The sequence below is a fragment of the Ammospiza caudacuta genome, chromosome 15, assembly GCF_027887145.1.
Source record: "Ammospiza caudacuta isolate bAmmCau1 chromosome 15, bAmmCau1.pri, whole genome shotgun sequence".
NCBI lineage: Eukaryota > Metazoa > Chordata > Aves > Passeriformes > Passerellidae > Ammospiza > Ammospiza caudacuta.
Window position 1 is genome coordinate 13,312,009 of NC_080607.1, and position 25,781 is coordinate 13,337,789.

General features: G+C 56.8%; 1 protein-coding gene across 1 annotated transcript; it reads right to left on the minus strand.

Moving 5' to 3' along the window:
• Positions 1 to 1,090: 1,090 nt before the first annotated feature.
• Positions 1,091 to 16,884, minus strand: RGS19 (regulator of G protein signaling 19). The gene is made up of 6 exons (XM_058814812.1): positions 16,865 to 16,884; positions 5,203 to 5,345; positions 4,932 to 5,068; positions 3,492 to 3,566; positions 2,226 to 2,460; positions 1,091 to 1,696 (listed from the first exon to the last, which is right to left on the minus strand). Exons 3-6 carry the CDS (start codon positions 5,030 to 5,032, stop codon positions 1,508 to 1,510), a joined length of 600 nt encoding a protein of 199 aa, XP_058670795.1. The 5' UTR covers positions 5,033 to 5,068; positions 5,203 to 5,345; positions 16,865 to 16,884; the 3' UTR covers positions 1,091 to 1,507.
• Between the last annotated feature and the right edge of the window lie 8,897 nt (positions 16,885 to 25,781).

The window sequence follows — 25,781 nt, forward strand, 5'->3', positions numbered from 1 at the left end:
CCCCAGGCATGCTCTTGAACAGCTTCAGGGATGTTCAACCTCCAACCCTCAGGCTGGGGCCACATTTGAGAGTATTTCCCTTACTCACAGAATGAACCCAGAACTAAAACTTGCCCTGTGCAGGGTGGGGATGCTGTAAGGTTGCAGACTGAAGAAAAACCTGCCAATAATAACAATACCGACATTCCTAATAAACCATTGCTGGTCTCTCTCAAAAATACATTTTCTTGAACTGTATTTCCAGCTTGGCAAAGAAAACTAAATTTACTGACATGAATTTCCACACAGTCATGCCATGAGGAAGGAAGGAAACAAAAACAACAAAAAAAAAGCTGAAAGAATTGGTTTGTTTAAAAAATATGTTCAATAAAAAGCATTTTTTTTCTTTTGGAAGGGCTGAAGAGAGGAGGGGAAGGGATGGATAAATAAGAAACTGCTGTGGTGGATCAGGAGAAGCAAAGACTGGCAGCAAAACCCCTGTGTTGGCTTTGTTTCAGTGTGAAGGGCAGGGACAGACGTTTTAATCCTGCATACTGAGCCTTCAGTAAATCATTCCTTGTGCTGTGGAGAAACATGGGAATTCTGTATCCTCCCTGTGACACTTCCATCCTGCATGGAGCCCAGGTGCCTGCTCAGGGAGGAACCAGGGCAGACCCCTGGGCTTCTCCCAGGCCTGGGCCAGCTGGGAGCTCTCATGCAGGCATCCTGGTGCCTGTGGGTTCTGCAGGAGGGCAAACAACACCTGTACAGGTGTTTTCCCCCTCCCTGAGGTCCATGAACCAAGGATGGAGGATGCTCTGGGTTTGGGGTGGCAGTGTGTGGTGTCATGGGGACTGGCAGGGGAGGCAGCTGTAAGACATCTCCTGCCCACCCCCTAGCACATCCCCATGGTCCCTTATGGCACCTCAGAGCTCTGCCCTCTGCCCCACCAGCAATGCAAACAGCCTCTATCACCACCCCCCTGCCCTTTGGGCCACCTCAAACAGCTGGAACCAGGTAAACCTGACAAGTTTTTATATGTACAGAGATGCTCGTCAACCCCCCTCCCGCACCCCAAGTCCCCCAGTAAAAGCCAACCAAAGGAGCATTTAAAATTAAAAAAACAAACCCAAACCAACAACAGTTGACCTCCCCCCCACCTCAAAAAACCCCCAACTGGGTCTCAGGTGGAAAATGGGGACGTTCTGTGTCCCCAGGTGTGTGGAGATGGGATAAAGTGACCTCTTCCAAACAGGGTGTGGGGAGAGCCAGGCCCTGGGCGCTGTCCTGTGCTCCCCCAGCTCGCTCTGGCCAGCACTGGGGACAGGGCAGAGAATCAGTAGTATGGACTGGCCCAGGCTGTGTCCTGGGGACAGTCCTGCAGTGTGGCCCAGACACCGGGGTGACAGTTCATAGGTAAAAAGCTAAAAACGGTGAGGTCTGGCAAGGAGGGCGGCAGAGGGGAGGAGGCACCGACCGTCCCTGGCCACCATGTCCCCACTGCTGTCCCCACGGCTAGTGGGTGCCCTTAGGACTCCGAGGAGGAGTGGGAGACGGTCTGGAGCAGCGATTTGTAAATGGCAGAGTTCAGGAAGCGGGGATAGGAGTCTCTGTGCATCAGCGTGTAGATCTGGAGCTGTGCGTCGTCGAAGGTGTGCGAGGACGGCTCCTGCATCTTCCGGTTGATGACCTCCCTCACCCGCGAGTCCAGGCTCACCTGGGGGGCACGGAGAGAAAGTGGGGGCTGGGGGACACCCAAGGACAAGCCCCTGGCCCAGCACCCATCCCCGCACCCCTCTCAAGGGAAACTGAGTAACAATGCAGCACCAGATGTGGGGAGACCAGTGTGCTCCATCCCAGAAGATACTGGCACTGGAGCCCTGGTGGCTGGGAAGGGTTGCAGGATCGAGTGGGGATCTCTCTGGGACCCCTCTGTGTCCCCCAGCTGGGCATAGGGAGGTGGGATGGGGTGGTCCCGCCCTGGGTACCCCACTCCAGGGATGCTGTGAGCCGGGATGCAGCATTTTCCCGGCCCGCTGGTGCCCTCGTGAGGTCTCGGCCCCGCAGCACAACCCGGCCCGCAGTCACAGTGCCAGCAGCGTCCCGGGGGTTTTGGGGGGCTGGATATCCCCTTCCCACCGCCGTCACCCTGCCAAACTCATCCCCAAACTGTCACAGGGCTCTGGCAGCAGCTGGAACTGAGCCCTCTCCCTAAGAGCCCTCCCCTCAAAGGCTCTGCCTCCTACCTCCTTGGGAGAGAGGATGGAGATGTAATCCTCATAGATCATCCTGGCCTTCTCATCGATGGTGTGCTTGTTGCACTCGGTTTTGAGCTCCTCACACGCCAGCCAGAAGAGCATGTTCTCCTCGCTGTACTCAGTCCGCAAAAACTCCCGGAAGACGTTGCGCCCCGCCGGGCTCTTCATCAGCTTGTCAAAGGACTGTGCCCAGCCCTGCACCTCCTCCGGCGTGGGTTTGGCACTGACAGGTCCATGGCAAGGCAAGGGGAAGGTGTTACAGCCAGACAGACATCCCACTGTGTCCCTCCTGTGTCCCAAGGATCCCACTGTGTCCCTCCTGCTCATCCCTGGTCCCACCCAGAGGAACTGTGCCCAACCACATCCCCCGTGCCCATGAGGAGATGTTCCTGCTCAGGCTCCAGTGGTGTGGAGCTTCCAGAGGTCACTTCTGGGCTCTGTCCTGGCTCTGCTCAGCCAAGCTGGAGTGTAGCCTTGCTTTGGTATGGATTTCCCAAACTGGGGTGTATTTTGGTGCTGGCTCTGCACAAATATCAACAGGAGGAAAAGCCCTTTGGTGGAGAGGCAGCTCTGAGCCAAGAGACTGACATGGGTCCATCACCCCTCTCAGCTGGGGAGGGAGAGAACAGGGTGGAGAGGGAGGGAGGCTGTTTCCCAGCAAATGCTCAGCACCTGTTTGAGCAGGCCAGGTACACTCATTATCCACGGCTAATTAGCACATCTAACCCTGACCCAGCTGTTCCAGGCATGGCACAGAGCCCCCATGGCTGGGTGTGTCACACTTGTCGCTCAGGGAATGGGTGCTTGGTGCCCAGCATTCCTGGAGTGGGGTGCTGGCCCATCCTGCTCCTCCCTGAGTGAATGTAGACACTGCTGCTGCTTCCACTTCAGCGCTGAGAGCCCCTGGGAATGGCCTGTCCCCTCCTCTCCCTGTGGCTGCAGAATGCTCTTGGCAGTGCATCTAAATGGCAGAATGAGGTCCAAAATCTGCTGAGGTTCTTCCATGCCTCAGTTTCCCTTTGCAATGGGCCTGAGGGCAGAACCACAGTAGGATTCAGCCTGTGGCTCCAGATTCCCTGTTTCTTGGTGAGAACTGGGGAGGAGCTGGACACATCACCAGGAACCCCTGAGCCCTGGTGTGTACCCCAAGGGCAGAACACAGTCCTGGCTGCCATGGAGGGTGGCAGAGGAGACAGTGCCATACTGTGCCCTGCTGTGGTTGACCCCAGCCCACTGCACTGGCCCTGCACTCACCACGCTTCACAGTTTGGGATGCTCTCCAGTTTGGTCTCCCGGGATGCCCTCCATGCTCGCTCTCGGTCCTCGTTCCTAACGGGGAGACAGAAAGGTAGTCAGGGGCATTGGGGACACATGCAGACCCCACCTTGACCCCTGACCACTGAATCTCCTCCGTGGGCACCAGTACCCCCCAGCCATGCCTTTCTCTCACCACTGCCCTGGTGGCACCCTGGTTCCCTCATGCTGTCACCATGTGAGCGTGTCCCTGTGCTGTCCCTGTGCTCGGGGGCTGCTGTGGCTCTGGTCCTGCTTCAGCATTCAGGCTGTGTGCCAGGGCCATGTGCCAGGACTGAGCTGAGCTGGAGTGGCCACAGCAGCCGGCAGAGGTCAGTGCTGGACCAGCCCAAGGCGGAGCTGATGTGTTCACAACAATTGTGAGCTGTTGTGTCACGAACAATCACCAAGAAATAAACAAGTGTTTATTGGTGACGTGCCAGCACCAGTCCAGCCTGGAGGCAGATAGTGGGATAGAGGTGCTGGGGTTTGGGGATGTAGTGTTCCCTGTCTCTGTGTCCCCTTGTCCCCGGGGGTGCTGGTGGCACAAGTGGAGAGCAGCCATCAGCCAACTTCCCCTGGGCCCGTGAATTTCGGTCCCAGCACTGACCGCAGCCCTTCCTGCTTGCGACACTGTCCCTGCTGCTCACACAGGACTGGCTGTGCAAACCTCTGCCCCAGCATGGGCAGCTGGGTGGGCAAAGCTCTGGGCATGTCCCTGCCTGTGCCACCCCCAGGGCTCGCTGCCTGCCAGGGCTGAGCCCCACTCAGGGGGGGATACAGGAGGAATAGCTGTCCCATCTCTGGGATTTCTGCTCCCTCTCTGTCACAGGCTCTTGCAGAAATTAAGGACAGACACAGGGAATGCCACCAAGCCTAGGACAGTGTCTAGGAGGGAGATGCATGGGGCTCAGCTCCAGGGTTTTTGCTCCTCCAAGCTCACTGCTCTTGGTGGGTGTAAAGACCAAAGCTGCTGCAAAGCTGGAGTCATCAGCAATTTCTGAATGAGCAGATGCTGAGGAGGAAGAGCAGATGGGCTCTCCAAAACCTAGGCTATCCAGAGAATAAGGAGCTGGAGATCCTCAGTAAGGACAGGAGATGCAGATGGAGGCAAGCAGCTGCTTCCATCCTTGGCTTTGGGCAGTGTTGGGAGGGCAGGGCTGGACTCTGTGCTCACTGCTGCAAGGCAGAGCTTCCCAGAGGGCTCATATGGATGGGGCCATCCTTGCCTGGAGACCATCAGGGCAGCATGGGGGAATCCCTCTATGCATCCCAAGAGATTTGTGTCATGAACAGCAATCACAGTGCACCCAGCACTCTATCCCCTGCCCCTGACGAGGTGGGTGGGTGATGCTCAGTGGGTGAGGCTGCAGGAGCCAGGGCAGGGGCAGGGGGACGTACCAGGAGCAGCTGCAGCAGCAGCACCAGCAGAAGCAGCAGGCGTTGGGGCGGTGGCTGCTGGCGGGTTGCACCGTGCTCGGAGAGGTCTCATGCCGGGACATCGGAAGGAACGACTCTGTGGACGCGGGTCCTGCGTACTGAGAGGGGGAGAGGGTCAGGAAGCTGCAGTGACCAACCCCCATCTGTGCAAGCACACAAAGGAGCAGCCCCTGTGCAGTGACTTGCTGTAATTTAGTGCTGGCTCCTGCCTGCCACCCCAGTCACGCCTCACCTGTGTCCCAGCCTCATACACGGCGGACGGCGTTGGGTCTGGGTCGTGTTTCAGGGGCTGTTCTGCTGCTCTCAGCTCCTCCCAGCCCGCGGGTGAGCTCTGAGACCCCCTGGCTACCGTCCCTGCCGCCTCCTGGATGGAGCCTGTGGGGAGGGGAGGAGTGGGACCTCGTTACTGCACAGAACCCCCGGCCTGGAGTGGCTCCAGGGCAGCTCTGTGCAGGGAAATGCCCTGGGCAGGTGGCAAGCGAGGGCAGGGCAGCAGGCAGAAAGTGCAAGAAAAGGAAGTGTGAAGGAAAGTAGAAGAGGAAATGCAGTGGCACATGCTCTGTCAGCCCCCTGCTTTGCCTGGGATCCCATCCCACACTTTGGGGATGCTGTGGGGCTCACTGCAGGCAGCAGTGGGGCTTGGCAGGGTGAGGGGCTCAGTGCTGGCCCTGCACACCCCTGGCCATGCCCTGTGCCATGAGGAAGAGTGGCTGAAACCCCTGGTGTCTTCAGGCATGGGATGGGGAAGTCAGAGCTGCTACACAGCATCACGTGAGTGGAAGGAAACAGGGCGGTGGTGGTGAGTTTTCACAGCTCCTGGTGCTAAACCAAACCTTGTCCAGGACACCTGCCTGTCCCTGCCCACACCACTGGCTCAGCCTGGAGCAGGGATGCTCCTGGGAAGGAGAGATGCTGGGCTCAGCACGGGCAGTGTTTATGTCAGGCCACAGCTGGCTCTACCTCCCTGTGCCTTGCCAAGGGTGATGGGCAGCAATCCTGGTCCTTCCCCTGCCAGAAGGAAGGAATGGGAGCAGAGGCAGCAGGGAGAGCCCCCAGAGATCTCAGCATCCCCACCTTGAGCAGCCTCAGGCCTCGTCTGAGTCTTGCTGCCACTCAGCAAGGGGACACAGCAAGGCTGTGGGATGCAGCTGGGGACACAGCTGTCCCCAGAGCCCTCCATGAGCCCTGGGGTAGAGCCCCCCTGTTCCCAGCAGTGCTTTCCTGGGCTCTCCCAAACCCTCCCACAGTCCCAGTGCTCCCACAGGAATGAAAAAGGAGAGAGTCTGTGTTTCACTCCCAATTGTCCCTATTTATAGCCCCAAGTGCTGGCAGGATGGCTGTGATCTTGTCACCCGGTTCAGCAGCAGCTCTGCTCCCTCTCACACCGTGCTGCCTTCGGGTCCACTTAACTCCCCACTTCTTCCCTTTCCTCTGCCTCTCCTGGCCCAACCATCTTCCACTCCCAGCACCCACATCCCACTGCCCATCCCATGGCACCCAGCACTGCCAGGGGCTGTGGCACCAACAGGAGCTGGGGTTGAGGCTGGGGGAACGGGGTGAGCAGGACACCCTGAGCATTGGGAACACCCAGCTCCCTCCCAGCTCAGCCTGGCTCTGCCACAGCCCTGGCTATGGAACGGTTGGATTGGGGGTGACTGAAGGACTGGGATATGGGGACAGTGTGTGGCTTTGCTCTGTGAGGACATCCAGGTACTTCATTTTGCTCCTTGGCCAGAGCTGAGCCATAAGTGGCTGAGCCAACACACCCTAGAGAGGCAGCAGGAGGGAGCAGCATCCCCAGGCAGGAGCACCCCCTTCCCATGCCAGGGGTGTGCTCAGCACCCAGCCAGGAGCAGGACCAGGCCACTGCCCACCCTGGGTGCTGTGAGACACAACCCAGGGCCATTCTGGAAGAGTGTGCTGTGCCATGGGAACAGGGAGAAAGGAACTGTGGGCCTCCACAGGGACCACAGGGACACTGTCTGATGGCAGCAAGAGGTGCTGCTGGTGTGATCCTCGTTGGCACCAAAAGGCAATGCCAGCACATCTGGCTTGGCACCAAAAGCCAAGCTCAGCACATCTGGGTTGGCACCAAAAGGCGATGCCAGGACACTCCGATGGACATCAAAGGGCACTGCCATCATGGTCTGGATTTGCAGGGATGATTTCTCAGCACCCTTTAATGTCCCTGCCACCCCCAGCTCCCCAGCTGGCAGGGGCTGGGTGCTGTGGGGCTGTCACCAGTTGCCCCAGTGCCAGGCCTCCCTGGGGGCTGGCGGATAGGGAAGTGCCAGAGGGAAGGCGAGGGCGTGCGCTCGAGGCTGCAGAAAGAGGAAGGATGACAAAAAGGGGACATTTCCCTACAGAGAGAAGAGACAGCCCAGAACCACCCTCCCTGAGCTCCCCAAGCCCCCTGTGAGGCTGGGAGTCCCCGTGTGCCAGGTGTCCCTGGGCTGTGCCAGGTGGCATCACACACCTGTGATGTCCCCATGATGTCTGGCACTGTCCTCTTGCCAAATGGAGCAGGGACCCTCCAAGCAACCAGACAAGATGAGCTCTCCCCAAAATCACTTTCAAAGGGGAACCTCCCCTTCCAGCAGGCCTTGCTGAGATGTTGGCCCCATCCCACACACCTGCATATGAAGCTCCTCGTGCCCTGCTCACCCTGGGCAGAGCAATCTCCCCCAGTTCTGCAGCACAGGGCACAAATCAGCACCCACCTCAGTGCAGGAGCACTCCCAGCACAACCTGTGCTGTCCCTGACGTGCCCACCTGTGCTGTGGGTGCTGGGAGGACTGGGGGGTGTGGGAGCAGCCATTGTGCTGTGTCCATACCTGCAGCCTGGCCATGGCACCAGCCAGGGTGACCCTGCCCGGCTCAGGGGGTGCGCGGCATCGCCAGGACCGCCGGCTCTGCGGGCAGGGAGGTGGGGGAGAAAAGAAGAGAGAAAGAGAAAAGCGGCCAAACACATCCTCTCACAGGAAAGGGAGTGGTAAGGGAAGTGGCAAACTCAACCGAAGAGTTCAGGCCTTTTTTGGGAAAGCCCCAGCCCGGCCCAGACGCTCTCCTTGCTGCTCCATCACGGGGCCAGCTGCCCCATGGAGGGGCACAGTGGGGCTGAGCCAGGTCAGCCTCCTGCCTCCAGGAGGGCTGGATCCATGCAAGGATGGATCCACGAGGGCTACCAAGATGGGGCTCCCCAGCCAGGACTGGCACTGATGGCAGCTCCTCGGAAACAGCCCTGGCACGCTGGTGCTGGAACAACCCCGCTCTGCCGAGGGTGCCAGGCAGGAACAACCCCGCAGCCGAGGCCGCTTCAAAGCGACAGCGCTTTCTGCCACGCTGTGCCCCCGATGTGCCCGGGCTGCCAGCACTGCCCGCAGGGCACGGACACCGGCAGCGAGGTGGGCAGTGCGGGAAGGGCTGTGCGGGAAGGGCTGTGCGGGAAGGGCTGAGTCAGAGCCGCCGGCGGTGCCTCCGGCAGCATCCCTGTCCCTGCGAGGTGGGATGTGCCAGCCTGATGCACACACAGAGCGCAGCCCTGCTCCCTCGGCCAAGAGTGACTCACAAACAAAGTTGTTTGATTTTTTTCCTCTTCAGGAAAAATAGAAACACAAGAGAGAGAGAGAGAGGAATCAGCCAACCTCCGTTTTCTTGATTAAATTCACCCTCGGCCCTGCTGTGGGCAGAGGAGGCTGCAGCCCACAAGCGACCAGCACGGCTTGTGGTCTGTGCTGGCGGCTGCCCCTCGGTGGCACGGTCTCACCGCAGGTGAAAAAGGGCAGAAGGGGAGAAAGAGGGAGGAAGGACGCCGGCAGCCACCCCGCTCCCCTGGGGCAGCGCCATGTGCCTGCTATCGGCTCATCCCAGCGCCGCCTTCCCCGGACACGAGTTATCACCTCCCCTCCTCCGAGCCCGCACACCCGGCACGCGAAACCCCACGCGGTTGTGCTGCTGCTGTCCCCAGTCACTCCATCCGGATGGAAACCTTCCTGTCACCCAAAGCCACCACCGGCCTGGGCAGCCCCTTCCCCTGCCGTCACCCCCGGCGCTCCAGGGGCTCAGCCGGGCGCCGCTTCTCTGCGCACCTCATTCATTCCCCAGATGGTGTTCCAGGATTCCCTCTGCTGCTACAAGGCAGGGGGACAGCTGGGGCTGTCAGGATGCAGCCACGCTCTCACGGCTTCCAGCACCCCCAGCTCACAGGCATTGAGAGTATTTCCATTCTCTGGTCACCTCTTGTCACTCTCCACCCCAGGAAGGACCTTCCCTTGGTATTTTATGGGTCAAAGCCGGGACAGCAGCTTTGCTGCTCATCACAGGATCCCGCAAGGTGGGCACAATGAACAAACCACCAGCGGCATGGAGACACCATCCCTGTCCAAATCCCTGTCACAGCCCAGTGATGCCTCAGCCAGGAGCAGCACCGGCTCTGAGCCCTCTCCATGCCTTGGAGGAGCAGCAAACACCCACCACCTGCTAGACCAGCCCCGCTGGATCAGCACAAGGAGAGCCTGGCAGCCCTGGCGTGCTGCTGCTGGATTCTCCAGTGTCTCATAAGGGCTCAGCACAGCCTGCAGCCTCCCCACCCCCTCCCTGGCATCTTCCCAGGAGGTCCCAGCACCTCTGATCTCTGCCAAATTTGGCTGGAACCAGCCACGGAGTGCAACCAGAGGCGAGGCAGCCCAGCAGGCAGCTGGGGTGGGTGGCAGGGGGCTGGCACCCCCCCGGGACCCCTCTGCCGGGGTTACCCCATGGTAAGAGCAGAGGCACGGCCCCGAGCCCCACAGCTGCCTCCCGCCCCCGCAGCCTGTCCCAGCCACCTGCCAGCAGCACAGGAAGTTTTAGGAGTTATTTTTAGACTTGGTTTTCAATCCCCCCCCCCTTCCACCCCTTAGCAATCTTTTAGAAAAAGATTAAAGAGGTTGAGGGCTTGAGCCCCCTGTCTCTGCGGGATGGGGCTGGGCTGAGCCAAATCCTACCAGCACAGAGGTGCCAGTGATCCCTGGCAGGGCTGGGTGGGCTCTGCTGGCATGAAGGCATGGTTGTGCCCATGTGGTCGCACCCTGCCACGTCCTTGCTGCCCTGTGAGCCCATGGCACTGATAAGGAGCCCATGGCACTGATAACACCACCGATGTGCCTGCACATGTGGGTGAGGCAGCGGTGGCCAGCAGGTACCTCTGGGGAGATCCTCTGTCCTGCAGTGATTCCTCTGCCATTCCCAAAGGCTGGAAAGGCAAATCCTGCTGATGGGAACTGTGACATGCTTCAGTGTGTCCAAACACCTCCCCAGTCTTTAACACCACGAGAGCTGACAGCCCCTCTCCTGCCAGGATGAGGACAATGCCAGGGTCCTTCTCCAGACCACCCACCTCCTCTGCTCCCTGTGTATTTCTGCTTGAGCATCCTCCAAGCTAAATCCCACCATAAGCCCTCCCAAAAGGACCACATGAACCCATCCAGCACCTGCTGGGAAGAGGAGAACAGACCCATGGCTCTGTCCTGGCACCATGGCTGCTGGGCAGCAGGACAGGCACAGCACTGCCAGCACCCATCCCCTGACCCTGAAACACTGAACCAGAGTCAATTGTTTTATAGCACAAAAATAGCCCCATGCCAGTCAGCTGGGGGATTTAGTAAGGCAAGCACTGACAATTTGTTTCTACTACCAGAGGTGTTGTGGTGTGAGGGCAGGGGCCTGTTCTGACCTCAGTAATGATCCATGGGAGAGGAGAAGACAGATCAGTGATCAATACCCAGCAGGGGCTAAACAGATGGAGGAGCCTGTTGGTTGATGGGAGGGAAGATCAGAGGGACAGGGAGGAGGATAAGGCACTGGCATGGCCAGGGGAGAGCTGAGCTGGATGGGTGGTGGGGTGCTCCTTGTTCACAGCAAGCTGCCAGCCCCTGGGACCACAGGACAGTGGTGATTTGAGGGATGAAGAGTGGCATCCTTCAAGGAAATGAGGAACCAGACAGAGAACCAAGGCAGGATGGGATGAAAAGGAAGAACACTGCATCACAGGGCAATGCTGGATCAAAGGGCTGGCTCAGCACAGCTCTGAGAGCTCCCAGCACACCTGAGGGATGATTCTTCCCCCAGCACAAGCTGGGTTGCATGCTTGCACGCAGAGCCCTGCATGGGAGGCACCAGGAGGTGCAGGAGGAGGTTTGGGAGCCTGTGCTGGCACGGGCAGGCGCTGAGTGTGACCACGCCGAGGACAGGTCTGGCCCTGCTCTGCAGCCACACTTCCTGCCCAAAGCACGGCCCCAATGGCATTGATGTGGTCAGGGCAGGGCAGAGCTTGGCTCAACCAGCAGTGGGACCAGCCAGGCCAGGGCCACACCAGCAGCTGGGGACAGCTGGGGACAAGGGGAGCATGTCCCAAACACTGCACCCAGGGGCATTTGCCCACCATGGTTTATTCAGCTGTGGGTGCTGCTGCCTGCACACTGCCAGCCCTGACAGATGCCTTTGGAGCCTGGCTTCAGGCAGATGTCACTTTGTGCTGCTGGGGACATGCACCAGGGCTGGGACATGTCCCCAGCATCAAGTCCCTGGACTACAGCTTTCAGAGCTGGGCTGTCACTTATGCCAGCAAAACTTCCTCCCACATCAGACTTGGGTCCTGCATTAAAACACTGAGGGACTGAGGAATGAATCCCCCAGGACTCATCCTGCAGGCAAACACCCAGAGAAAGGGGGATTTGCTGACCCAATGCCCTGCCCAAGTTCTGGAGAGTCCCAAGGGTCACAGGTGACCCCTGAGGTGTGGTCATGGTGCCAGGGCAGCAGGGAGGCTCTGCCCTGCCCCAGCCACCAGAAGGGATCAGGGTGAGCAATTCTTGTCCCCCAAATCCAGCTGCCCTGGTGATTTAAACGCCAACCTAAGGGGAAGATTGATGGCAGGGCTCAGCTCCATCACCCAGGGAGGAGCTGGCAGTGTGGGGAGGAAGGAAGCACTGTCACCCTGTGTGGCCCCATGTCCTGGGACACTGTCTGGCAGTGCAGCTGCTCATCCCCCTGCTGCCAGACAGGGCAGGCACAGCTGGGGCGCAGGACCCTGGCCATGGTGGGTGCCCATTGCAGGCATTCTGGGCTCACATGGTGGCAGTGGGCCTTGCAGGGCATCTCAGTGAGACCCTGATTTACAGGCCATGGTGATGGCCTTTGCTGAGCCCCCAGGATGCTGCAGGGTGCAGGTCCCATCAGAGCACACGAGCTGCTGTCACAGCAATACATTTCTGCAGCCCCAAATCTGCTTCAGCAGCTCTCTCCTCCTGGTGAAACCCCCACCAGGCTCTCAGGCAGCATCTTCCCTTGGTTTTTGAGGGTGTTTTCCAGTCTAGATTGAAGCTTTCTGCCCACTAATGCCAATATGTACCTGTTTGTTCTTCTCCTGCCCTTTGCCCTGCAGCGCTGCTTGGGCATTCGCCTTCTGTCGAGGAAGCTGCAGCCCTGCTTGGGTTAAACCTGCAGGAGGGGGAGCAGCTGGAAAACCCAAACCCTTGCCCCAAACCTTTTTGCTGACCCGCTTTGGGCGGAACCAGGGGTGTTTCCAGCACTGGGAGTGGGCTGCCAGCGCACCCAGAGCCACGGCCGTGCACAGGAATGCTGTGACCCCGCTCTGCCGTGCCCATCCCGCTGCTCCCCTGGAGGCTTTGCAGCATTTCTGCCTCCAGAGTGGGGCAAGTGCTGACAAGTGAGAGTGGAGTGTGGCAAACCTGGGCCCCCAAGCCCAGCAGGGAGCCCTCAAAAGGTCAACCCAGGCTGGTTCCAAGTGCTCGGAGAACTTGAAGGGCGGCTTGCTCGAAAACTCGACCACACATTTTCCTGCGGTCAGGAAACCCCCTTTTTTCCATGTCTAAGATGAATGGTGAAGCTGAACCCCAAAGAACGTTGTTGTTGTTTTCACTGCTGCTCCACCCTTCTGCTGGTTAAATGTTGCTCTCACGAAATGGCCAAGGGCAGGAGGTTTTGCAGGATGGGTGAGTGGCAGAGCACTCCCTGCCTCTCCAGGTGCACTCACCCACAATGACTGAGGTCCTATGGATCCAGAAAATATGAGGGGATGGGCTGAGGCATCACCCTCCATGCCCTGCACAGTGTCTGGGGAGGGGAAAAATCACAGGCAGGTTTCTGTTACTGGTCCACTCTGAAGAAGGAACCCAGTGGACTTGCAGCCAAAAATAACAGAAATAAAATAATTCTCCATGCTCCCAGGGAGCGCTTTCGCAGAAGGGTGAAAGGTTGATCAAAACTCTGGGGTTGCTGCCTTGTCTTACATGGCGCTCAGGATCTGGATGGAGCCAGGATTCTGCCTTCACTAGCTTTACCCCAAAGCCACCAGCTCCTGTGTCCCCAGGTCCTGAGGATGGCTGGGCAGCTGCACAGGGAACTCACCCCAGGGCTTGTGAAGCAGCACAGCCAACAGCTCCTGCAGAGCATGCACAGCTGGATTTAAGATGTTTGATCCCTGTGAGAAGTTCTGGATGTCCTGAAACCCGTGGGAGCACAGAGGAGAGCTGGCCAGTGGTGTTGCTGGAGTTACCATCACACCCTTTGGATGGCCAGGGCAGTGAGGATTCAGGATTTTCTGCAGGTGACCCTCCCTGTGCTGCATGGGGTAACCCATGAAGTGGCAGCTGGGGAAGGAAAAGGGCTGGCTGAGCCCAGCAGTGCTGGGAATGAGCTGGAGGAGGCTCGAGTGGTGCTGGATGGGCAGTGAATAGGGAGATGCTGGGGCTGGATGCCTGTTCCCTGAGCTGCCAGAGCTGGGGCAGTGATGGCACCACAGAGCTGCTTCCCCTCTGTGACAGGGTGTTGGGAGTCCTGCGAGTTCAGCTCCTTCCCCTCTCACACCACGGAAGATGTCGGACACTTCCCTCTCCTGCCCTCCCCACAGGTGGAACCCAGGTTGTAACACATGGGGGGATGTAAAAAATCACTGATGAGGTCCAGGATCTTTTCTTCTCCCAGAATAAGTGACAACTATGAAATAAAGTATAAAACCAGCTGGATTTAGATCCCTCCTCTCTGAAGAGCTTCTGTAATGGAAATGCAGAGAGGGATGTGCAGATGAAAAAGGAACTGAGCAATAGGAAGTCTCGGGTGAAGGCCCTGGGCACCAGATCACTCAGAACTGCTGTTATTCAGGCAAGAGCCCACTGCTGAGCCCTGAGAGTGTGGCATGGCAGGGGGAATGCCTGCTGGCCTTGCTGTGCCCTGCCTGTTCTTTTTTGGGGTGCTCAGGCATGGCCAGGGGTTGGTGCATGAACTGATCCGAGGAGCAGGAGGAGCTTGAGGGGAAAGGCAGAGTGGCTCTTACCTCCTCATGAGCTTTCCAAAATTATTTTTATCCAGAGGATAAAAATTTGGGGAAAAAAAAAAAAAAAAAGAGGAAAAGCCTCAGCAGCTCAAGCTCATGCTCTGCAGAGGTTGAGGAGTGACACAGTGGCTGGTTTGCTACTCCTGACCTGTTGCTCACAGGGAAGAGCTCTGAGCACTGAGCTCACCCACTCACTTCACATCAGCCCAGCTGAAACCCAGGCCCAGCCTAAAAGCAAAGACAAGAACCAAAGCTCAGCCAAGATGGGACAGGATGCACTTCAGGAGATGGCTGAGATGGGCTGCTCCAGCACCTTGGGCAGACTCAGAACCAACAACCCTGCCAAGGTATTTTTCTCCCTTACTCTTTCTGGGTTTCGTTTGAAATATTTATCTGCCTTCAGTTCCTTCTTTTCTTAAATAATAATACCAAAACGGGTGCTCGCACCCTGACTGAGATATATTCATGTCACTAAACTCCTGCTTCTCCACTACAATCCTGTGAGGTGGAGGTTGTTTAATTGCTGAAGAACATGACTGTATTTTGATCAGTGGCTTGAGTCATTTGTGGGGAAGGGCTGACGCGGAGCAGCTAAAATCCTTGTAGGGAAGTCTGATGTGGCGCTCTCCCCTGGGAGATACTCTGAAGTATGTGCCCACTGGGGTGACCCGTTTTCCCAAAGAAAACGCCGTGCACCAGGCCAGCAAATGCCACAGCTCCGCTCACCCAGCGTGACACGGGATGAGCATCTCCACTGATGGGGATGGAGACGCATCCAGAGGGGAATGAACTCCCCTCGCAGCAGGGGAATCCCTCCCACTCACTTCACACGTTTTGTTTAGTTTCTTAAATAAGGCCGTGGATCCGTGCCAGAGCAGCCTCATGGAAGCAGCGGGGAGAGGGAGCTTCCTGGGGAGCCCCTGGGTGCCGGGGGATGCGCGGTGACCCGCACAGGGCGCAGTGACTGGCACAGGGCGCAGTGACCCGCACAGGACACCGTGACCCGCACAGGACACAGTGACCCGCACAGGGCACAGTGACCCGCACAGGGCACAGTGACCGGCACAGGGCGCAGTGACCCGCACAGGACACAGTGACCCGCACAGGGCACAGTGACCCGCACAGGACACAGTGACCGGCACAGGACACCGTGACCCGCACAGGACACAGTGACCCGCACAGGGCACGGTGACCCACACAGGGCGCAGTGACCCACACAGGGCACAGTGACCCGCACAGGGCACAGTGACCCGCTCAGGGCACAGTGACCTGCACAGGGTGCAGTGACCCGCACAGGGCACAGTGACCTGCACAGGGCACAGTGACCCGCACAGGGTGCAGTGACCCGCACAGGGCACAGTGACCCGCACAGGGCACAGTGACCCACACAGGGTGCAGTGACCCGCACAGGGCACAGTGACCCGCACAGGGCACAGTGACCCGCACAGGGTGCAGTGACCCACACAGGGCACAGTGACCCACACAGGGTGCAGTGACCCGCACAGGGCGCAGTGACCCGCACAGGGCACAGTGACCCGCACAGGGTGCAGTGACCCGCACAGGGCACAGTGACCCGCACAGGGTGCAGTGACCCGCTCAGGGCGTGGTGGCCGCGCTGTCCCTCTCCATCCCTGGGCCACCGAGCCCAGCCCCAAGTGCAGCATCCCGCGACGCCGCGCACGTGATGGGCTCGTGTCGGGCGACACTCGCATGTCACGGCCCTTCTGGGGACAGCCGCGTCCCCGACACCCCCGAGGCAGGTTCCTGAGCCAGCCCCTGGCTGTGCTCTGCTGGAGAACCCGCGGGCACCGCAGCCCGAGGCTGCCCTGACCTCAGGCAACCTCCCCGAGCCCCGGCGCTGCCCGAGCCCGGCTCAGCGCTGCCCCTCGCCCGGGCGAGGCTCGGCACCCTCCGCACGGAGCCCGGGGAGCCGCACGGGCACGGAGCCCTGCCCGGCCGCGCCGCTGCGGGGATGCTCCGGCACCGCCCTGGCACCCACCTGTGGGTGCGGGAGAGCCGGGGAGGCCTCGGGGGGATCCTCCCTGCAACCCCCGCCCCGGGCTGGGCAAACCCCGGCGCCGCCGGCCCTGCGGCTGGAGGGTGCCCCCCTCCTTCCCCCTCTCCATCCTCCTCCTCCTCCTCCTGGCAGGAGCCCTGCCCTCCCCTGGGGGGATGCGGCGGGGAGTTCCCCCTCCCTGCTCCGTGCTCGGGGTCCCCCCGCCCTGCCGCCCGGTCCCCACGGAGCATCCCCCCGCCCCAGCGCTCGCACACGGGGCCGGTGACAGGCGGCAGCCGGACACACGGACGCACGGACAAACAGACAGGCACGGGCAGGGCTCTCCATCCTCCGCGCGTGTGGGGGGAGCGGTGCAGGAGGGAGGATGCTCGGGGCAGGGGTCCATGCAGGGGGAGCGTGCGGAGGGGCTGGGGGAGGGAGAGCGGGTGGGCAAAGCGGGGTCCGGCGGGGGAGCGGGGCTGGGCTGGGCAGCGGGCGAGGGAGGGGGCGAGGGGAGCGCGTCCCCCCCGGCCGCGGCAGCCCCCGGCCGGGGCGCGGGGTACTCACGGGCCGGGCATCCGCGCCGCCGCCGCCGCCCCCGGCCGCCGCCGCTGCGCTGCCGCCGGGCTGGGCACCGGAGGGAGAGGGAGCGGCAGCGGGAGCCGAGCGGCGGCGGCGGCACTGCGCAGGCTCCGGCCCGGCCCCGCCGGCCACTTCCGAAAGCGATTGCAGCCCTGGCACTTCCTCACGGCGCACACACGCACACTCACACACTGACACCCACCCGCAACACCCACCGCCCCGGCCCCCTGCCCCCAGCGCCGGGCACCCACGGCTGTGCCCGGCACCAGCATCACAGAACCAGCGCTGGTACCCAGTACCAGCACCCTGCACACACTACCAGCACTGGTACCCAGAATCAGCACCCTGCACCCGGTACCAGCACCCTGCACATAATACCAGCACTGGTACCCAGTACCAGCACCCTGCACCAGCACCCAGTGTCAAATATTGGCACACAGGACAAGCACTGTGCTCCCACTATTGATAAGCAGCACCAGCACCCGGTACAGTACCAGCACCATGCACCCACTATTGGCACCCAGCACCAGCATCACGTACCCAGCACTGGCTCCCGGTACTCACACCCTGCACCCCAAACTTACACCCAGCATCAGCATTGTGCACCAATACTGGCACCCTGCACCAACCCTGGGGATCCCCTCTGCTACTCTGGGGTGTTCTTCCATCCCCAGGGGATGAGGAAGGGCTGTCTGTGAAGCTTTGCCCAGATTGTTTCCCACCTAAATGTCGCTGCTCAGGAGTGGCTTTCCCTGTGTCAGTGGTTTCTCTGTTTTTTTTTTTTTTTTTTTTTTTTTTCCTCAAAAGCGGGGATTATACATCACTAAAAATAAAGGGTGATAAAACTTTGGGAGAGAAAGGAGGCATAAAAATTTCATGATCTTGCCAGCCAGGCAAATTATCCCACTTTATTATTTAAAACCTCATTAAAAACTGTTTCCCTGGGAGAGACAATGATCAAACCGCCATCTATTTAAATCCTCGAGACGTGTGCTCGGCGACGTGGGGGACGTGTTTAAAATAGGCCCCAAATGCGACTCCTGCAGTGAAAACTCCACCCTGACCCCCACCCATGCAAGCAGCATCTCTGAGCTGATCCCTCTGCCTCTGCACTGGGGGATCAGACAGACCCAAAGTGCCTCCCACATTTTCAACCTGTCCAGCACTTTGGATTTTCCTCTTTTTCACCCATCCAGCTCACAGTGGGATCTCCACAGCTCTCACCCAGGAACCTCTCCAGACAAAGCAAGGTCCTTCCTCTGCCTGCAACTTGTGCAGATCTTGGGAGCAGCTGCAGTGAGGAGCTGTGACTGCCAGGCTGCTCCCTCCTGCTGTGTGACCGGGCCACCAGCCCTCACGATTTTCTTTAGCAATTCATTTAACTGGAAGCTCACAAATGCCCATAAAGGCTCCCACGTCTTCAGGATCTGCTTTGTAGTGTGTGTTTGGGATTTTTAGATATTTCCACGAACACTTGCCCCATCCCTGGAATTGTTCAAGCCCAGGTTGGACTGGGCTTGGAGCAACTGGTTTACTGGAAGTGTCCATGGCAGGAGGCTGGAATGAGATGAGCTTTAAGGTCTCTTCCAATCCATGCCATTCCAGGATTCTATGATTTGGGCTTGTGATTTCCTATGATTGTCAATCCAGTCTGTCCCTTCAGATGATGATAAGAAATCAGGTTTTTAAAAAAAATGTGTGTTGTGAGGAAACGCTTGGAGCTTCCAAACCCCCTGCACCATGGGGCTGGCGGTGAACCCCTGGCTGCAGCTCGGCCTCGCAGCTTCTCTGTCAATGGGAAACGCTGCCATCCATAGCCAGGAACACTGCTGGGGTCTGGAAAGCTGCTTTTCCCCGTGCCAACCTGGAGAGCTCCCGAGGAAGGACTGGCAGCATCCTGCCGCTCCCAGAGGCACCGGCGGAGAGAGCGGCATCCTCGGTCGAGCCGTGTCGGTGCCGAACCGTGACAGCCGGGGGCGGAGGCGCTGCCCGGGGCTCAACCCCGAGGCCGTTCCCGCACCGGAGCCGTCCCGGCCGTGCCGTTCCCGCGGCCGCCGCTGCAGTAGCGGGACCTGCCCGCAGGTGCCGCCCGACTCCGCCGGGAGCGCCGGCTCGGGGGCCCGGCAGGTCCCGGCTGTTCGGGCATCCCCGGGAGCCCGGCAGGTCCCGATGGTTCGAGGGTCCGGGAGCCCGGCAGGTCCCGGCGGTCCGGGCATCCCCTGCAGGTCCCGGCGGTCCGGGCATCCCCGGTGGCTCTGGGGGGCCCTGCATGTCCCGGCGGTCCGGGCATCACCTGCATGTCCCGGCGGTCCGGGCATCCCCGGCGGCTCGGGGGTCCCCGTGGCTCGGTGGGGCGGGGGTTCCTGGCGGCTCGGCGCGGCTCTGGCTGCTCCCTGCTCCCGCCGACCGCCGGGAGAAGGAGCCTGTGAGGAGCGGGGAGCCGGGGGCGGGGAGCGCACCCACTGCAGCGCCCCAGGAGCGCGGGGCAGCCGCGAACCATCCCCGGGAGCTGCCGCCGGTTCCTCGGTACCCGACGGACACATCACATCGTGTGCAAGAGCTGGGCACCCCAACGATGTTTCCCCAAATTTTCTGCTTATCCTTTTGTTGCTAAGTAGGCTCAGACCTGGCCAGCAGGTCCAGGACAGCGACTGCCCTCCCTGTGCTGGGAACTGCTGAGGTCACACCTCAAAATCTGTGTTTGGTTGACAAGGGGACATTGAGGGGCTGGATGTGTCCACAGAAGGGAAGGGAGCTGTGGAAGGGCCTGGAACACAAGGAGCTGTTGAGGGAGCTGAGGGGGCTCAGTGTGGAGAGAAGGAGGCTCAGGAAGGACCTTCTCACTCTCTACAGCTGCATGAAAGGAGGTTGTAGCCAGATGGAGATTGATCTCTTCTCCCAGGGGACAAGCAACTGGACAAGAGGAAATAGTCTCAAGCTGCACCATGGGAGGTTTAGGTTGGATATAAAGGAAAATTTCTACCAGAAAAGGTTGTCCAGCATTGGACAAGCTGCCCTGGGCAGTGGTGGAGTCACCATCCCTGAAGGGATTTAGAAGCCCTGTGGATGTGGCACTTGGTGACATGGTTTATTTGTGGGCTTGGCAGCCATGGGGTAATGGTTGGACTTGATGATCTTAGAGGGCTTTTCCAACCCAAACAATTCTGTTTCATTCTGATTCTGTGATTCTAAGAAGGTGCTGGGTGAGCAGAGGTGAGCTCTGCCATAGGCTGCAGGGAGCTGTGAGTACAGCACAGCAGCAGCACCTGCAGAGCTGCTGTTCCTCTTCAAGGAGAGCTCCAGTAACTCCAGGCAGGATGCTCAGGAGCAGGAGGTCTCCTTTGATGAATATCTGAGATGAGCCAGCCTGTGTCAGGCCTGAGATACAGCAAGGTTCCCAGTGGGTCTGCAAAGTACAATTTGCTGGAGAAATCCTTCAAAAGTTGCTCAATGCCATCTCCAAAATGCTCTGCAGTGTCAGCCTGGCTGCAGCACCAGGATGGGCTGGTCCCTTCCAGGGTGTTCCCAGCTTGTGTGTCCCTTGAGAGGCTGGCAGGTGATGCAGCTGGATGGATGAAGGCTTCAGAGATGTTTTGTTTTAGGAAAGCCTTTCCCTCACCAGCTACCTGGGCTTTTTAAAGCTTTCCAAGCAGCAGAGCATGTTCAGATACAGAGTGACCAGAAGAGATGCTCCTGGCAGTGGGCTCTGAGGAAGCAACAGTCCCTGATATTCTCCAGCCAAGTGAGAGGCAGAGGAGGAGCAGCTCTGTGCTGTCACCCTGCAGGAAGTGCTTGTGAGAGCTGTGATTGCAAAGGTCACGCTCACCCTGTCCCTGAACGTGCAGCTCCTGTGCTGGGGGCAGCTGGGGACACGCTGAGGTGATGCTGCTTCTGAGTGTGCACAGAGCTGGCACGTGAGGCCGCAGGAAGCAGAGCTGCTCTGGGGACCAGCCCAGCTCCAGGGCACAAATCCACCCTGTGAATCTCAGTTATGGAGCTGTTTTTGCAGAATACCTGGTCTGAGCTGTGCAGTCTCATCACAGCTAATTTATTCCTTGTGAGAAGTACCTCTGCACCCTTTACAGCCTTTATACTCTTTTAAGGCCTCAAAGCTTCCTGTGGAATGTCAGAGACACGTTTCCAATCCCAGACTCTGCCTTGGCTATCAGGTGTGCTACAAACCTGCATATCTCTGTGGCTCCCAGGGCTGCTCACAGCCTGACTCAAGAGCCATTCTGGTGGGGGCCACGTTTTTTCCACAGGGACCTGAAGTGCAAAGATTGCCTCTCCTGTGCTCAGGCTTGGAAGATAAAGCAGCAACTTGAAGTTCTGGAGTGTGTCTGGAGGTCGTGGAGCAAAGTTTAAAAGAGGATTTTGCACTACCAGGCTCAGCATTTGGAATTCTATCCCATTTAGAGGGAAAAGGGTCTATTATTTTGATTTCCTAATGTAACAGAGCTTATGCAAGCACATTGTATATCAGCCCACTCATGTTCCTCCAAATTATTCTCTTCAAAATCTTTTTAACCCTTTGGCCAGTTCTGTAAAAAATGAGAGTGGTTAGAGCTGAGCTCCTGCCGTTACAAACAGCTGGGCAAAGAATGGCCCTGCCAGGGCTGCAGCTGTGAGAAAAAACAACACATGCTGTCAGACCTTATTAGACACTGGAGAATCCACTGGAGCTGACATTTGATTGATGCCCAAACCGTGGGAAAAGCTTCACTCAGGGTCTGTGCCCTCACAGGTCTGTGCCCCCAGAGACTCCAGCCTGCTGAAAGCCAGGCTCTGCAGATCCTGCAGCTCCCAGAGCTCTCTGTTTGCTTTCTGGTGCCAGGCTGGGAGGGGCTGGGCAGGGAGAAGGAGCTTAGCAGAAATCCTGGCCAAAAGGGCAGTGCTGGTGCTCCAGGTTGGGGATAAAGCCCCCAAAGCCTGCCTGTGCTGGTGTAAAGATGCTGCCCTGGAAGGAGTCACTGCAGGTTATCAGCTCTTCTGCTGGGTGGCACAAAATGATAGGGCCTTGGAGGGCACTGAAATCCCTATGATAGGAAATTTCCCTCAATCCAGAGGAATAATGACAGTAGGAATGTAGATATTTTCTCACTTTCCCCTCTTCTTTCTGTAGTGGGTGTGGGGCAGAGGGCACAGTTGTCACCTGAGCCTCTCAGTGACCTGCAGACCTTCTCTCAAACTCCCATCAGTGTTTGGGAGGTGGCTGAACACTCTTTATGAGGTATGTCAGAGGGAACTGGTGACAACAAGGACAAAGCTGAGGTGTTTGGACTCCTCTGATTCCTTTTGGCTGAAATTGAGCCAGGCAGGGCAGATTTGGGCAGATGTGCCCTTTCCTTGACTACAAGATGGACAGCGGGAAAAGCTGGACCACATTTGAAAAAGTCTCAGATGTTTTGGAGCTATCACAGCAGATTGGAACAGACAGGAATTGAGAGACACTTTGGAGCTCTTCCAGGTGTAAAAATGAGCATGGTTTGGTCTGGTCCCTGTATGAAATTTCCAAAGCAGGTGGAGCAGCTCCTGAGGATGTGTGGAGAGCCCATGGGAAGTCTCCACTCTTTGGCTGCAGGGGAAAGGTGAAGCTTAGAGATGAGAAGAGTGTATTTGAGAGGAAGGTTTGAGAAGCCAAGTGTCTATCATGAAAAGAAAATCCTTTGCCCAAAAGGGGAAGATAAAGATACTCTCAGCTGTATAATCTACCCCCAGAAGAATCTACATTCTCCCTTTTTTATTCTCCTTGCATGAAGAGCATCTCCCCATTGCTTCCTCATCTCTAAATCATTTGGTACACAGAGTTCATGACCTGCTGAGTACAAGACAGCAGAAAAAGCAAATGATGGTTATGAGTGTGTGAATAAATATCACCCTGATATTTCCTTTTGAACACAGCAACATCCAGGAGTCATTGTCAGGAAAAGCTGATCATGATTTTGAGGTTTCTCACTTTTATGCTAAGCTGAGAAAAACTTTGACATGCAGAGCAATGATGTTTGAATGTGGCTTTTGGTTTAACACCATACATTGATTTCATTGACACTGAAAGGGGTAAAGCTTTGATTACAGCCTGATTTGCATTGCCCGCAATGCCAGAGCAAACAGTGGAGCTGCAGGATTTATATTGGCATCTTACATCACTATGACCTGGGGAGATGATGAGTGAAGGAGAGCAGGGTGCTGTGCCCTGAGAGAATACACGAGTTCCCAAGTTATGATAGTAAATTTCCCTCAGTCCAGGGGAATAATGACAGTAGGAATATAGATATTTTCTCACTCTTCTTTCTGTAGTGGATGTAGGGCAGAGGCCAGGTATTATTTAACATCCCCGCTCTCTTAAGACGTTTTCTCTGTAGAATTAAGTGTCAGAAGTGAGAGCCTTCCCCGGGCCTCACAAAGCCTGGCTCAGTGGGGGAAGCACCGTTTCTGAAGGGAAAGGGTTTATTTTTGCTCAGTCTTGACTCAGCCTTGGCTTTCCCTGTTGTGAGACTGGAGGAGGAGGGGAGGCCAGGCAGGCTGGTGTGTGAGGATTCATTTCCTCCACAACCCTCAGATAAGGTGACACTGGGGTTCAGCTGCCCCAAGCCCAAACTGAACTTGAACCACCCGAAATTCCCAGGGTGTTTTGGGGAGACGTCCCTGCTGGAAATGGGTGTTAGGAGAGGTCTGAGCTCTGAAATCTCACTGTTTTCTAGGACCTGTCCTGGGGACAGACTTCCTTGTCCCAGGAACACATTGACTGATGCATCCTCTTTCCGCCACGCTCGGGGATGAGAGGAAGGGAGGAGGAAAGGAGCTGTTTGCTGCTTCCCCCGCTCCTTTTCTCGGTCAGACAGATGTGAGCCACGCGGCTCTGCCTCTGCCTTGGCGAAGGGAGGGGCAGTTTCCTGTTTTTATACAGAAATTCGATAGATCCAGGATGCCTTTGTGCGGCTGCCGGTCCCGATGCACACAGAGGCTCTCTGTGGGCATTCTGAGTGTTATTTCAGCTTTCCTGATGGTCCTTGAGATCCTCCTGGCTGCAACAGACCTCGGGTTTGAGGATGGAGGGACATCCCTCCATTCCCTTCCATCCCTCCATTTCCCTCCATCCCTCCATTCCCCTCCATCCCTCCATTCCCCTCCATCCCTCCATTCCCCTCCATCCCTTTGGCCAAATGGTGCAGGAGGTTCCCAAGCACCAGGGAAAAGCTTTTCCTACAAAACCAGAGTCTGCTTTTCCAGGGGTGCATTCTGGGCTATTTTATTTTATTTTATTTTATTTTATTTTATTTTATTTTATTTTATTTTATTTTATTTTATTTTATTTATTTTATTTTATTTTATTTTATTTTATTTTATTTTATTTTATTTTATTTTGTTTTATTTATTTTATTTTATTTTAATTATTTTTTAAATTTTATTTTCTTTTATTTTTTATTTTATTTTATATTTTATTTTATATTTTATTTTATTTTATCTTATCTTATCTTATTATTTTATTTTATTTTAAAATTTATTTTATTTATTTTATTTTATTTTATTTTTATTTTATTTCAGTTTTTGCAGCACAGCTCCATCCTGCCCCAGCCATGGGACTGCTCATCCCAAAGCAGGACTGAGCCTGGCATTAACATCCCAGGAATCTGCTGCAGGAACAAAGTGCAGAGCCCTGTTTGCAGCTGCTAGGGGGGAAAGAAAGCACAAGAACTGCCCAGCACAGCAGTCCCACGGCCCAGGCTGTCAAGGAACTGGTCTTGCATAAGGAGAAATGGAGAGCAAGCAGCAAATTGGCCTTGCTGAGCGTTTTGGGCACAATTAATAAGGAGGGAGCTGGGCAAAGGTACTGGATAATTAAGTTGGCTGATAGCAGAGCTCTGTCCAGAGCAGGAATGTGTTGTGTGCTGTCACGCTAAAATTAGCAGCATTTTGTTATAGTGCTTTTCCTTCGCAAAATGCACTCGGGTAAAGTTGCCAGCTCCCCTCGGGGAGGGAGGCACCACGTCCTCATCCTGCATGTGGAGGGCTCTGGGGCTGGCAGAGGGAGGAGGATGGGGCTTTTCCTGCAAAAAAAAAAAAAGAAGAATTTTTCCATTTCAGTGCTTTTACCCCCCCATTTGGGAGACACAGGGTCCCTCTGGCTGGGGTGACCTGTGGGCTGGGGGATTTTGCCTGTGAGAAAGCTGGAGAATGGAGGGGTGAAGTGGCTGCCTGAGGTCACCAACTGAGTCATGGGTAAAGCCAGGAATAGAAGCCAGCAGTCAGGCTCCCAGCTGCTGTACCTATGGTTATTTCTGTTTGTGCTCTTCACTCCTCTTGCCCATGGTTTACTGAGTGCATTCCAAGAGTAACTTGCCTGCCAAACTTCCTCCCCTTTAAAACCAGAAATGGACAGATAAGATAGTAAAAGAAATAAGTTTAACTGCTGGTATGTGCATAAACATACCTGAACCCCGTCCAAGTTATCAGCCAGTCTTTTTTTTTAATGCTCTTTTGGGACAGGAGAAACTCCTCCAATCTCAAAGTGCCTGTGGCAGTTTGCTGGCACGATGTCAGATGATTTATTTGCTTTGCCTGTGGTCAAAAGGAGAAAAAATTTAAAAAGGAAAAAATAAAGAAACATGTTAGACATAGCAAAACCCGGTCAAGTGACTCCACTATAAATCCCATGAAGGCGATGGGAGAATTGTGTCTCTGGGAATTGGAAGTTTAGACTGTAAACCAAAATAAAACTGAAACCCCAAATAAATGCTACTTTCTCACCCAATAAATTTTCCCAGAATGCCTTATCTGCTTCTCAGTGAAGGCTCTGAGACTTTCTTCCACCAACTTGTAAATCAGATTGGGCCCAAAGCCAGAGAGTCTGGAAAATCCTAAACTGAGGGGTAATGACTTGGATCCTCCTTATTCTTGGCAT